General features: G+C 40.5%; 1 protein-coding gene across 1 annotated transcript in view; it reads right to left on the bottom strand.

Annotated features, from left to right (window-relative positions):
- The window catches only part of LOC126464587 (heparan-alpha-glucosaminide N-acetyltransferase-like), a 118,186-nt gene extending 112,754 nt beyond the window's left edge, over positions 1–5,432 (bottom strand). The window contains exon 1 of the mRNA XM_050096243.1: positions 5,124–5,432. Coding sequence (XP_049952200.1) covers positions 5,124–5,261 — 138 coding nt within the window. The 5' untranslated portion in view covers positions 5,262–5,432. The remainder of the gene's footprint in view (positions 1–5,123) is intronic.
- Positions 5,433–12,131: the final 6,699 nt, after the last annotated feature.

The following is a 12,131-nucleotide window of genomic DNA, read 5'->3' on the forward strand; positions in this document are numbered from 1 at the left end:
TCTGAAGGATAAGTACTTCGATAGTATACAATGTGATTTGGATGAAAATTCTTGGCTATTTGAGATAATAGAGAGTACTAATGACAATTTTGTATCTTGTGCAAATTTTATAACTGTGACAAATAATACATGTAATGATATACCATATGATTCTGATAAGTATAGGTTCAGGGAAATTGAAAGTGATTTATTACATGAGGATACAAGTTCTGAGAAAAGTGATCAATTTTGCAGTCCTTATATAAAAGTTCAAATTGGGTCATGGATTGGTAAATGTTTAATTGATACAGGAAGTGAGGTCTCGGGAATATCTGAAAGGTTAAGCAAGAAATTGAAAGTGGGGAAAGATTATGTTGAAATGGCAGTTGTTGGGGTAAAGATAAAAGGTGCTACTGGGAAGAGCAGTAAATTGGTAAAAAGCCAGGCTTTAGTGACATTTTTAATTGAAGGCAAGTTGTTCACACATGGATGTTTTGTAATTCAGGAATTTAATTAGGATTTTCTTTTGGGTATGAATTGGATAGTAAAAGTAAATACAGCATTTGATTGGGTTGGAAGAAAACTTTTGATAGAAACTAGTGAAAGGGAATACATTCAGACAAATTTTGTGAACACACTTGGTGATCAGGGTAATGGAAATTTTGACAGTATCAATTTACAAAAATAGATTGGAGAATATTGAAACTCATAGATTTGATTCTGATGAAGTTGAATTTAGGAATTTAGTAAATTTGAAAATTTCAGAAACACAAAATTTATCTGGGGAGCAAAAACAACAGTTAGAAAATCTGCTGTGGGAATACAGTGATGTTTTCAGTGACATACCTGGTAGGGTAAAGGGTTATCAGTGTGAGCTTCAGGTAAAACCTCATGAACCATTTTTCATAAAACCATACAGTATTGCAATATCAAAAAGACCTGCTGTTGAGAAAGAGCTGAAAAAGATGGAAGGATGTAATACAATAGAAAGGAGTATCAGTGCATATAATAATCTTCTAGTAGCGGTTTCAAAAAAAGATGGTGGAGTAAAACTATATAAACAGAAATCAATATTTCAAAATTTAAATAACCTATTATCATCTAAAACAAAAGTCCTCCACTGGAATATGCTTGTTAGAACAAAACTACCTGTACAACCAAGTATGTATATTTGCATGTATAAATTAATAATTTGAAGTCACATGTTAATTGAAACTGATGAAAAACACTGTTGTAACAAAAAATGAGAGAAAGATTTATTTTTACTTTTTTACAAAAAAAAAGGTCTCCATAGTGAGCATTTCTGAATTTTTCTAATTTTTGGAAACTAAGTCTTCCCTGTGGGTGAAGGCATGCATGTGAGGACATGCATGCAAAGGTATAAGTTTCAAAACCAATTTTAGATAAAGCCTCATGATATATGAGCAGTTTATTGTTGTTTATACTGATGTTGTGGGGAGCAAAAATACTCTTCACAAGAATGTGACTTGTAGTAATATTGTAGTAGTGAGGTAAGTGTACATAAATAATTGCAAAAAATTTAGATAATACTGATGTATCTTTAGCTGTACTAAATGAAGAAAATCATAAGCAAAAAAAAAAAATACAAAAAACATGAGTAAAAAAAAATTTTAAAAAGAAAATCATAAGAAAAAACATACAAAAAAATGAATAAAAAAATAATAATAAAAATCAAAGTAATATATATATATATGGCAAATATATAAAAAAACACTACACTATATATGTCCAGTATCATTTTTACTGTACAATATGTAAGCATAATGAAATTAACATTGACATAAAAAAAAATTTAAATCTTATTCTAGGAAATGAGTTTTACCTTCCTACTATTTTCAATCTGTATGCTGTATGTTAGAATATTTTTCAGGTACGTTTTATACCATGTATATTTGTCATGTGAAATAAGTTCTTTACTTGAATTTTTTTGTGTATGAGATTGATGGGGAAGTATCATTGCAACAACAGCCAGTAACAAGTCCACAGATTCAAAGAGTCCAAATTTGGAAGAGGTTATCAGACTGCATCATTAATGTACTAATTGTGTAATTCAGATCCATCACTGAGTGCGGTCGGGATTTTGTTGTATATGTCCATAACAACAAAAGCCCTGGGGAGAAGTTGTAATGGATCTGGGAGATGTTATTTTTTTTACCGTATTTGTCGATACCGAATTGTAAATGTTTTCTTATATTTTTGTCAGAATTTATTATAATTTGTCTTATTATATGTTAATTTATTTCTGTTTTTGAGAGTGAAAGCATATTGATTACTATTAGTAAATGTATCGAAGAATAGCAAAGAGACTGATTACAAGTGGAAGCTTGTGTGTTGTGTAAAACATCTTTGACGCTGGAGTCGTCTTTGACTATAGTCAGTCAGCAGCTAACTCTTGGTGTGTGTTGACGGAAGTACAATGTGAAGTTCGCCGTCATAAATAATTTTGAATTATGTTACTATTTTTTTTTGTATTAACTATAAAAAAGAAATTCATTTGAAGAAATGGTATCTGAAACACCAAAATGAGGCAAACACGTTGAACCACGTCTTTTCTGCAGCCGACAAACATGCATTGTGGAATCATACTTAGACAACTGAAGCCAAGACTAATATCGCCTTGCAAACGTCTAACGGAAAAGGTACTGTCACGAAATATGGCAAATTTAAGTAAATAAAAAATAGTGACCATATTTTCAACTTGTGTCTTAGCCGGGATGCCATATTTCAAGCAGAGGATCAAGTAGGAAAAAGACGAGGGCTAGTAGAAATCCTTGGGTAACAGAAGAAATATTGAATTTAATTGATGAAAGGAGAAAATATAAAAATGCAGTAAATGAAGCAGGCAAAAAGGAATACAAACGTCTCAAAAATGAGATCGACAGGAAGTGCAAAATGGCTAAGCAGGGATGACTAGAGGACAAATGTAAGGATGTAGAGGCTTATCTCACTAGGGGTAAGATAGATACTGCCTACAGGAAAATTAAAGAGACCTTTGGAGATAAGAGAACGACTTCTATGAATATCAAGAGCTCAGATGGAAACCCAGTTCTAAGCAAAGAAGGGAAAGCAGAAAGGTGGAAGGAGTATATAGAGGGTCTATACAAGGGCGATGTGCTTGAGGACAATATTATGGAAATGGAAGAGGATGTAGATGAAGATGAAATGGGAGATACGATACTGCGTGAAGAGTTTGACAGAGCACTGAAGGACCTGAGTCGAAACAAGGCCCCCGGAGTAGACAACATTCCATTGGAACTACTGACGGCCTTGGGAGCGCCAGTCCTGACAAAACTCTACCATCTGGTGAGCAAGATGTATGAAACAGGCGAAATACCCTCAGACTTAAAGAAGAATATAATAATCCCAATCCCAAAGAAAGCAGGTGTTGACAGATGTGAAAATTACCGAACTATCAGTTTAATAAGTCACAGCTGCAAAATACTAACACGAATTCTTTACAGACGAATGGAAAAACTAGTAGAAGCCAACCTCGGGGATGATCAGTTTGGATTCCATAGAAACACTGGAACACGTGAGGCAATACTGACCTTACGACTTATCTTAGAAGAAAGATTAAGGAAAGGCAAACCTACGTTTCTAGCATTTGTAGACTTACAGAAAGCTTTTGACAATGTTGACTGGAATACTCTCTTTCAAATTCTAAAGGTGGCAGGGGTAAAATACAGGGAGCGAAAGGCTATTTACAATTTGTACAGAAACCAGATGGCAGTTATAAGAGTCGAGGGACATGAAAGGGAAGCAGTGGTTGGGAAGGGAGTAAGACAGGGTTGTAGCCTCTCCCCGATGTTGTTCAATCTGTATATTGAGCAAGCAGGAAAGGAAACAAAAGAAAAATTCGGAGTAGGTATTAAAATCCATGGAGAAGAAATAAAAACTTTGAGGTTCGCCGATGACATTGTAATTCTGTCAGAGACAGCAAAGGACTTGGAAGAGCAGTTGAATGGAATGGACAGTGTCTTGAAAGGAGGATATAAGTTGAACATCAACAAAAGCAAAACGAGGATAATGGAATGTAGTCGAATTAGGTCGGGTGATGCTGAGGGAATTAGATTAGGAAATGAGACACTTAAAGTAGTAAAGGAGTTTATTATTTGGGGACCAAATAACTGATGATGGTCGAAGTAGAGAGGATATAAAATGTAGACTGGCAATGGCAAGGAAAGCTTTTCTGAAGAAGAGAAATTTGTTAACATCGAGTATAGATTTAAGCGTCAGGAAGTATTTGTATGGAGTGTAGCCATGTATGGAAGTGAAACATGGACGATAAATAGTTTGGACAAGAAGAGAATAGAAGCATTTGAAATGTGGTGCTACAGAAGAATGCTGAAGATTAGATGGGTAGATCACATAACTAATGAGGAAGTATTGAACAGGATTGGGGAGAAGAGAAGTTTGTGGCACAACTTGACCAGAAGAAGGGATCGGTTGGTAGGACATGTTCTGAGGCATCAAGGGATCACCAATTTAGTATTTGAGGGCAGCATGGTGGGTAAAAATCGTAGAGGGAGACCAAGAGATGAATACACTAAGCAGATTCAGAAGGATGTAGATTGCAGTAGGTACTGGGAGATGAAGAAGCTTGCACAGGATAGAGTAGCATGGAGAGCTGCATCAAACCAGTCTGAGGACTGAAGACCACAGCAGCAGCAGCAGCATTGGCACATTTTTTAAGCATCAAATAATAGCATATTTACAGTATTGTATTTCTGGATAGCTGACAGTTAGCTATACTTGAAATGAAATAACATTATTCTTTTAAGCTTTCGTTTCGTTTTTCTTGAGTGGGTAAGGTACTTCGAAATTATAACAGTGATAGTTAGAACCTGACACTTTTGTTTTTTTGTGCTGCACAAGATAAATATTCACTTGTGTTTGTTTTGTCAAATAGTAAACAAAAGACCGTTTGTCTTTCACTGCGCAGTTGCCACTGTTGTTCTTAATAGCATTATTTACGAGGTGGTGATGGCTCAGCAACAGTTTAATAAAGGCACAATGTGGCATCCACAGCATGAAGGGAACAATTTCGTAATTTAACTCAAACGGTTTTCTGTCGTTCAAGAGCTGTATATGTGAAGTAATGTTGTTTAATACTTTTATCTTACCGAAACACATTCTTCAGATTGAGCCCAAAGCTGAATGTTGTTCTCCGCTGCAGAATTCACGACGAGGCATGCTTCATCAATGTTCAGCACAGAAGTATTGCAGTTTATAACGCTGTTTAAAATATTTAATTGCGCCATTCTTAACAGAGAATTTCAACTGCACGTCATAAAGTAATAGTAAACACTCACAAAATCACATGTAAGAACATCACAGGCTACTGTGCAAACAACACAAACAAATCTATGCGTCACCCATCATTAATACTTCACATGACACAACTGTCATCACAACGCCACAGTGACTGTACCAAGCAGAGTGTACCAGGCTGGCCAACATTAGCGTCAGCTGCTCGAAACTTTTGAGATTTTCTATAGTGTCAGTTGCAATGAACTGCTCACTTCTTTCAAAGTCTCGCTACCTTCAGTTTCACGGAAGAAAATAATGTTTATCTACATGGGTTTTTCTATGTTCGAAGCGTTATCTCTCTAATCAAGATTCAGTCATTAGATTCAGAATGCACAGATACAATCACATGCGAGTTGTCGAACTGTTTTTACTACCTTATACTGCACGAGTGGCTAACTATTCCGATTAGAGAAATGTCCCGGTGTCCCTTTGCGCACAAAAGAAAGTAAGGGAAATAATAGGGAATAACTGATAATTGGAAAGAAAAGGAAAGTGGAGAAACAGAAAATGCGATATGTATTTAAGAATGCTCTTTTCATTGTAAAATCATGTAGGAAAGAGAATTGCTACACTACATGAAGAAAAACGCTTGAAGTGCAAATAAACATACAATTAAATTACCTAGCACTTTATGGCTGTAACAGACAAGAGAAAAGAAACAAGGTCGTACAAACTACAATTTATAAAGAAATGAAAGTGCCTCGAATTGTCGTAACAAATAACGGTGCTTCCGTTCTCCGTATTCGAACAAAAACGCTATAGTCCGATTAAATTTACTTGATAGTTGACGTCTGTCACCGCAAGAGCGTTGCTACGTCGGCCGCCAGCTACAGCTCGGTTGAAGATAACACATGAACACGTCGAGCCACTTCACAAGTACTGTTTGTCCATGTGTAATGCGGAGCAGTGTTGGAAACGGCCGCTGCAAGGTACGACTGTAATGCGAGATTCTCTGTCTACAGCGATTTTAAGTGCCCAATGACCGAACGATGTGCAGCCTCGTGAAGCACAATGTATCTGAGAAAATGGGGGTGAAGCCCAGTAGCTTCCATACTATCAGTCTGCTGCTTGTTGCAATGGTAGCCATTGTTGAAAGTGCTATGTTTGCTCTCGTTTCGTTCGAACGACTTTCAGGGAACCGCACGACTGTTTTGTCTGAGTTTGTCTGCTTAGTTCTTCGCATTGTGGGTGATAATGACTCTGGAACTATATCAGGTAAACCTGGTCCATTGTATGTGAGAACAGACGATCCGTAATTTAAAGAAAGGCTTTCAAGAATTATCGATGAAGTAGGGAGTGACATATCCGGCTTTGAATTTTCTGCCGTGGTAGATGGTGATTTTATTCACAGTGGACATGATCCGGAATCCAGCGTGTCTGGCGAGCGTGAAAGTGTCGAGGAAACGGTTGAAGGAGAATCAGAAAGCGAGAAAAGATGAGGAACGTGCTAGAAATACTTCTATAGCAAGGTCCAGGTGGTCGGTAGTAGAACGAAACAGGAATATCAGATGATACCAACACTTCGATACTATTTCAGAACACAATCACAGGTCAACCCACTCACCGCTTGGAGCTACATTTTCAGTGATGCTTACTCACACGGGCAAATAAAAAAACTTGAAAAAATTCGAGGAAAGTGCAGGAATATGCAGAGAACACAAGTCGGACCTTGTACAATGTCTGAAGTGAAGAGTTGTATCGGCCTTCTAATCTACACTACTGTAATCAACGCGAGTAACGAAGAGATACGTTCTCTCTTTTGTGCCGATGCGATTGGCCGTGATATTTTCCATATCACCGTCATCAGCAAGATTTGCTGCAATTCTCAACTGTCTGAGGTATTGCAATCTTGACGACAAGGAATTATGTAAGCTTACTGATCCAGCAGTTACTACGCTACTGGCCATTAAAATTCCTACACCAAGAAGAAATGCAGATGATAAACGGGTAATTATTGGACAAATACACTCCTGGAAATTGAAATAAGAACACCGTGAATTCATTGTCCCAGGAAGGGGACACTTTATTGACACATTCCTGGGGTCAGATACATCACATGATCACACTGACAGAACCACAGGCACATAGACACAGGCAACAGAGCATGCACAATGTCGGCACTAGTACAGTGTATATCCACCTTTCGCTGCAATGCAGGCTGCTATTCTCCCATGGAGACGATCGTAGAGATGCTGGATGTAGTCCTGTGGAACGGCTTGCCATGCCATTTCCACCTGGTGCCTCAGTTGGACCAGCGTTCGTGCTGGACGTGCAGACCGCGTGAGACGACGCTTCATCCAGTCCCAAACATGCTCAATGGGGGACAGATCCGGAGATCTTGCTGGCCAGGGTAGTTGACTTACACCTTCTAGAGCACGTTGGGTGGCACGGGATACATGCGGACGTGCATTGTCCTGTTGGAACAGCAAGTTCCCTTGCCGGTCTAGGAATGGTAGAACGATGGGTTCGATGACGGTTTGGATGTACCGTGCACTATTCAGTGTCCCCTCGACGATCACCAGTGGTGTACGGCCAGTGTAGGAGATCGCTCCCCACACCATGATGCCGGGTGTTGGCCCTGTTTGCCTCGGTCGTATGCAGTCCTGATTGTGGCGCTCACCTGCACGGCGCCAAACACGCATACGACCATCATTGGCACCAAGGCAGAAGCGACTCTCATCGCTGAAGACGACACGTCTCCATTCGTCCCTCCATTCACGCCTGTCGCGACACCACTGGAGGCGGGCTGCACGATCTTGGGGCGTGAGCGGAAGACGGCCTAACGGTGTGCGGGACCGTAGCCCAGCTTCATGGAGACGGTTGCGAATGGTCCTCGCCGATACCCCAGGAGCAACAGTGTCCCTAATTTGCTGGGAAGTGGCGGTGCGGTCCCCTATGGCACTGCGTAGGATCCTACGGTCTTGGCGTGCATCCGTGCGTCGCTGCGGTCCGGTCCCAGGTCGACGGGCACGTGCACCTTCCGCCGACCACTGGCGACAACATCGATGTACTGTGGAGACCTCACGCCCCACGTGTTGAGCAATTCGGCGGTACGTCCACCCGGCCTCCCGCATGCCCACTATACGCCCTCGCTCAAAGTCCGTCAACTGCACATATGGTTCACGTCCACGCTGTCGCGGCATGCTACCAGTGTTAAAGACTGCGATGGAGCTCCGTATGCCACGGCAAACTGGCTGACACTGACGGCAGCGGTGCACAAATGCTGCGCAGCTAGCGCCATTCGACGGCCAACACCGCGGTTCCTGGTGTGTCCGCTGTGCCGTGCGTGTGATTATTGCTTGTACAGCCCTCTCGCAGTGTCCGGAGCAAGTATGGTGGGTCTGACACACCGGTGTCAATGTGTTCTTTTTTCCATTTCCAGGAGTGTATATTATACTAGAACTGGCATGTGATTACATTTTCACGCAATTTGGGTGCATAGATCCTGAAAAATCAGTACCCATAACAACCACCTCTGGCCGTAATAACAGCCGTGATACGCCTGCGCCGGCTGGAGCGGCCGAGCGGTTCTAGGCGCTACGGTCGCAGGTTCGAATCCTGCCTCGGGCATGGATGTGTGTGATGTCCTTAGGTTAGTTAGGTTTAAGTAGTTCTAAGTTCTAGGGGACTGATGACCACAGATGTTAAGTCCCATAGTGCTCAGAGCCATTTGAACCATTTTTGATACGCCTGCGCATTGAGTCAAACTGAGCTTGGATGGCGTGTACAGGTACAGCTGCCCATGCAGCTTCAACACGATACCACAGTTCAACAAGAGTTGTGCCTGGCGTACTGTGACGAGCCAGTTGCTCGGCCACCATTGACCAGACGTTTTCAATTGGTGAGAGATCTGGAGAATGTGCTGGCCAAGGCAGCAGTCGAACTTTTTCTGTATACAGAAAGACCCGTACAGAACGTGCAACATGCGGTCGTGCATTATCCTGCTGAAATGCAGCGTTCCATCAGGGATCGAATGAAGAGTAGAGCCAAGGGTCGTAACACATCTGAAATGTAATGTCCACTGTTCAAAGTGCCGTCAATGCGAGCAAGAGGTGACCGAGACGTGTAACCAATGACGCCCCATACCATCACGCCGTGTGATACGTCAGTATGGCGATGACGAATACACGCTTCCAATGTGCGTTCACTGCAATGTCGCCAAACACGGAATCGACCATCATGATGCTGTAAACAGAACCTGGATTCATCCGAAAAAGTGACGTTTTGCCATTCGTGCACCCAGGTTCGTCGTTGAGTACACCATCGCAGGCGTTCCTGTCCGTGATGCAGCGTCAAGGGTAACCGCAGTCATGGTCTCCGAGCTGATAGTCAATGCTGGTGCAAACGTCGTCGAACTGTTCGTGCAGATGGTTGTAGTCTTGCAAACGTCCCCATCTGTTGACTCAGGGATCGAGACGTGGCTGCACGATCCGTTACAGCCATGCGGATAAGATGCCTGTTATCTCGACTGCTAGTGATACGAGGCCGTTGGCATCCAGCAAGGCGTTCCGTATTACCCTCCTGAAGCCACATTTTCCATATTCTGCTAACAGTCATTGGATCTCGACCAACGCGAGCAGCAATGTCGCGATACGATAAACCGCAATCGCGATGGGCTACAATCCGACCTTTATCAAAGTCGGAAACGCGGTGGTACGCATTTCTCCTCCTTACACGAGGCATTACAACAACGTTTCACCAGACAACGCCGGTCAACTCCTGTTTGTGAATGAGAAATCGGTTGGAAACTTTCCTCATGTCAGCACGTAGTAGGTGTCGCCACCGGCGCCAGCCTTGTTGAATGCTCTGAAAAGCTAATCATTTGCATATCACAGCATCTTCTTCCTGTCTGTTAAATTTGGCGTTGTAGTACGTCATCTTCATGGTGTAGCAATTTTAATGACCAGTAGTGTATAACAAACATTCTACATATTTTCAATAAAAATTCACAGCAGTTCTATATTCTTGGGGCTAATGATACAGTTGATGAAATGCGAATCGGCTTTAGAGGACGCTGTAATTTCAGAATTTATATTCCATCTAAACTGGCGAAGTACGACCTGAAGCTTCTATGCCTCGCCGATTGTAGGAGTAATTATGTCTTCGACACCTGTCTCTACTTAGGAAAAGGTACCGATGGAGCAGGACTTAACGCCATACGAGAACAAATACGCCGTTCCCACTGAGGATGTCCTCAGATTGTGCAAGCCAATAGCACACAGCAATCGAAAAATTCACGCTGATACATGGTATGTGTCAATAGAACTTGCAAGTGCTGCGGAAAAATGGTTTGACCATACTGGGAACAATGTCAAAGGAGTGCAAGAGAATTTCGGCATCTTTGTTGCCTTCCCGTGGATGTTAAGTTGGAACAACGCTGTACGCATTTACCAAACACATCACGCTGATTTCCCACGCATCTAAGAAAAGGAAGATGAGTAATTATAATATCAACACTGCATCACTCCGTAGAAGATGATGGTGAAAACGAAAAATCTGTAACTATAGCCCACTATGACAACACAAAGGGCAGTGTTTTTAACGAAATCGTCTATCGAAATGAATGGGATTGATTTGAAATTTCGTTAAAGAAGAATAATAAAATTTATCTGTTGTTTTTAAGTTAATTTTCTTTCGTGCGAACTTTGTTGTAGAACCACTCTCTTATTTTCGTGTGGTAATAAAAAATTTTTACTTACTTAATTATTACGTACATTTAAAGAAAAAATAATATTTACGTGAACTCATATGAACTGGTTAAGAATATTAGGTTGAGAATTGGGTCCTTTAAATCATTCGGCCTTGGCATACACTTTCCTGATGCAGTGGATTTTTTGTTAAATATTTTTACTGAATTTTATCCCGGCACTAGCCATAGAACACAAGATTACCTCTATTAGCAGAAAATGTTTTAATTATTGCCAAGCCGACATTTATCACTGATCAAACCTACTTCATTACACATTTAAGATATTTTGAAAGAACCAAACTGTTTAAATTTCGATGTTAACTAACATTAGCTATCCGCCTACGAATGCACAAACGTATAATTAATTCAAATTTTATCAGCCACAGGATCACTGAAAAAGAAGAACAATTTCTTAATTCACCATTGATTTTTATGCATCTGTTCCCGATTTACGGGTTTGCTATTGTTGGTCGCGGCACAGCCCAGCAACACCGCTAAAAAATGCTGAAAAATTCTTAAAGAAATTTTATAGATGACGTGGGCAAGCTAATTTACATAAATAATTCACACTTTTGATAAACTCTAATATATTTAGATCAAACAACAATACAACTCACATTAATTCGTAACGCATCGTCTAATGGCGGCTAAGTCCAGACAGAGACAAAAGAAGTCTACCCATTCGTAAAAAACTCTTTCACAGTGTCCTACCGCAATGACTTCTGAACAGAGAAGACCAAAGAATACATAATGCATTGTGCTTAAATAGTATTGCTGACTATTAACATTTCTTTGCAAATTGACGATATTATTCTCTTCTGGCAACATATCTCTGCTATCGCAAATACTGACACATTTTACAATCACATAATAAATACAGAAAAATTCCTATCCTAAATACAGAGAAATATTACAACAAAAAATATAAGGAGAATAACAAATGTCTTTTACACCACATTCAGTAATATTTTTGTTCAATAATTACGATATATACAACTTGCCCAGAGCGGCGTATATGGTACAAATAAACTCTTGTTCTATAATAATGTGAGTTTGCCAGGGAACGTTACATTGCCCCCTGGCAGCATTTGGCAAAGAGTTTTTACACTTTGACACAATGGTGCCAGTAACG

This window comes from Schistocerca serialis, chromosome 1 (assembly GCF_023864345.2).
Source record: "Schistocerca serialis cubense isolate TAMUIC-IGC-003099 chromosome 1, iqSchSeri2.2, whole genome shotgun sequence".
NCBI classification, from domain to species: Eukaryota; Metazoa; Arthropoda; class Insecta; order Orthoptera; family Acrididae; genus Schistocerca; species Schistocerca serialis.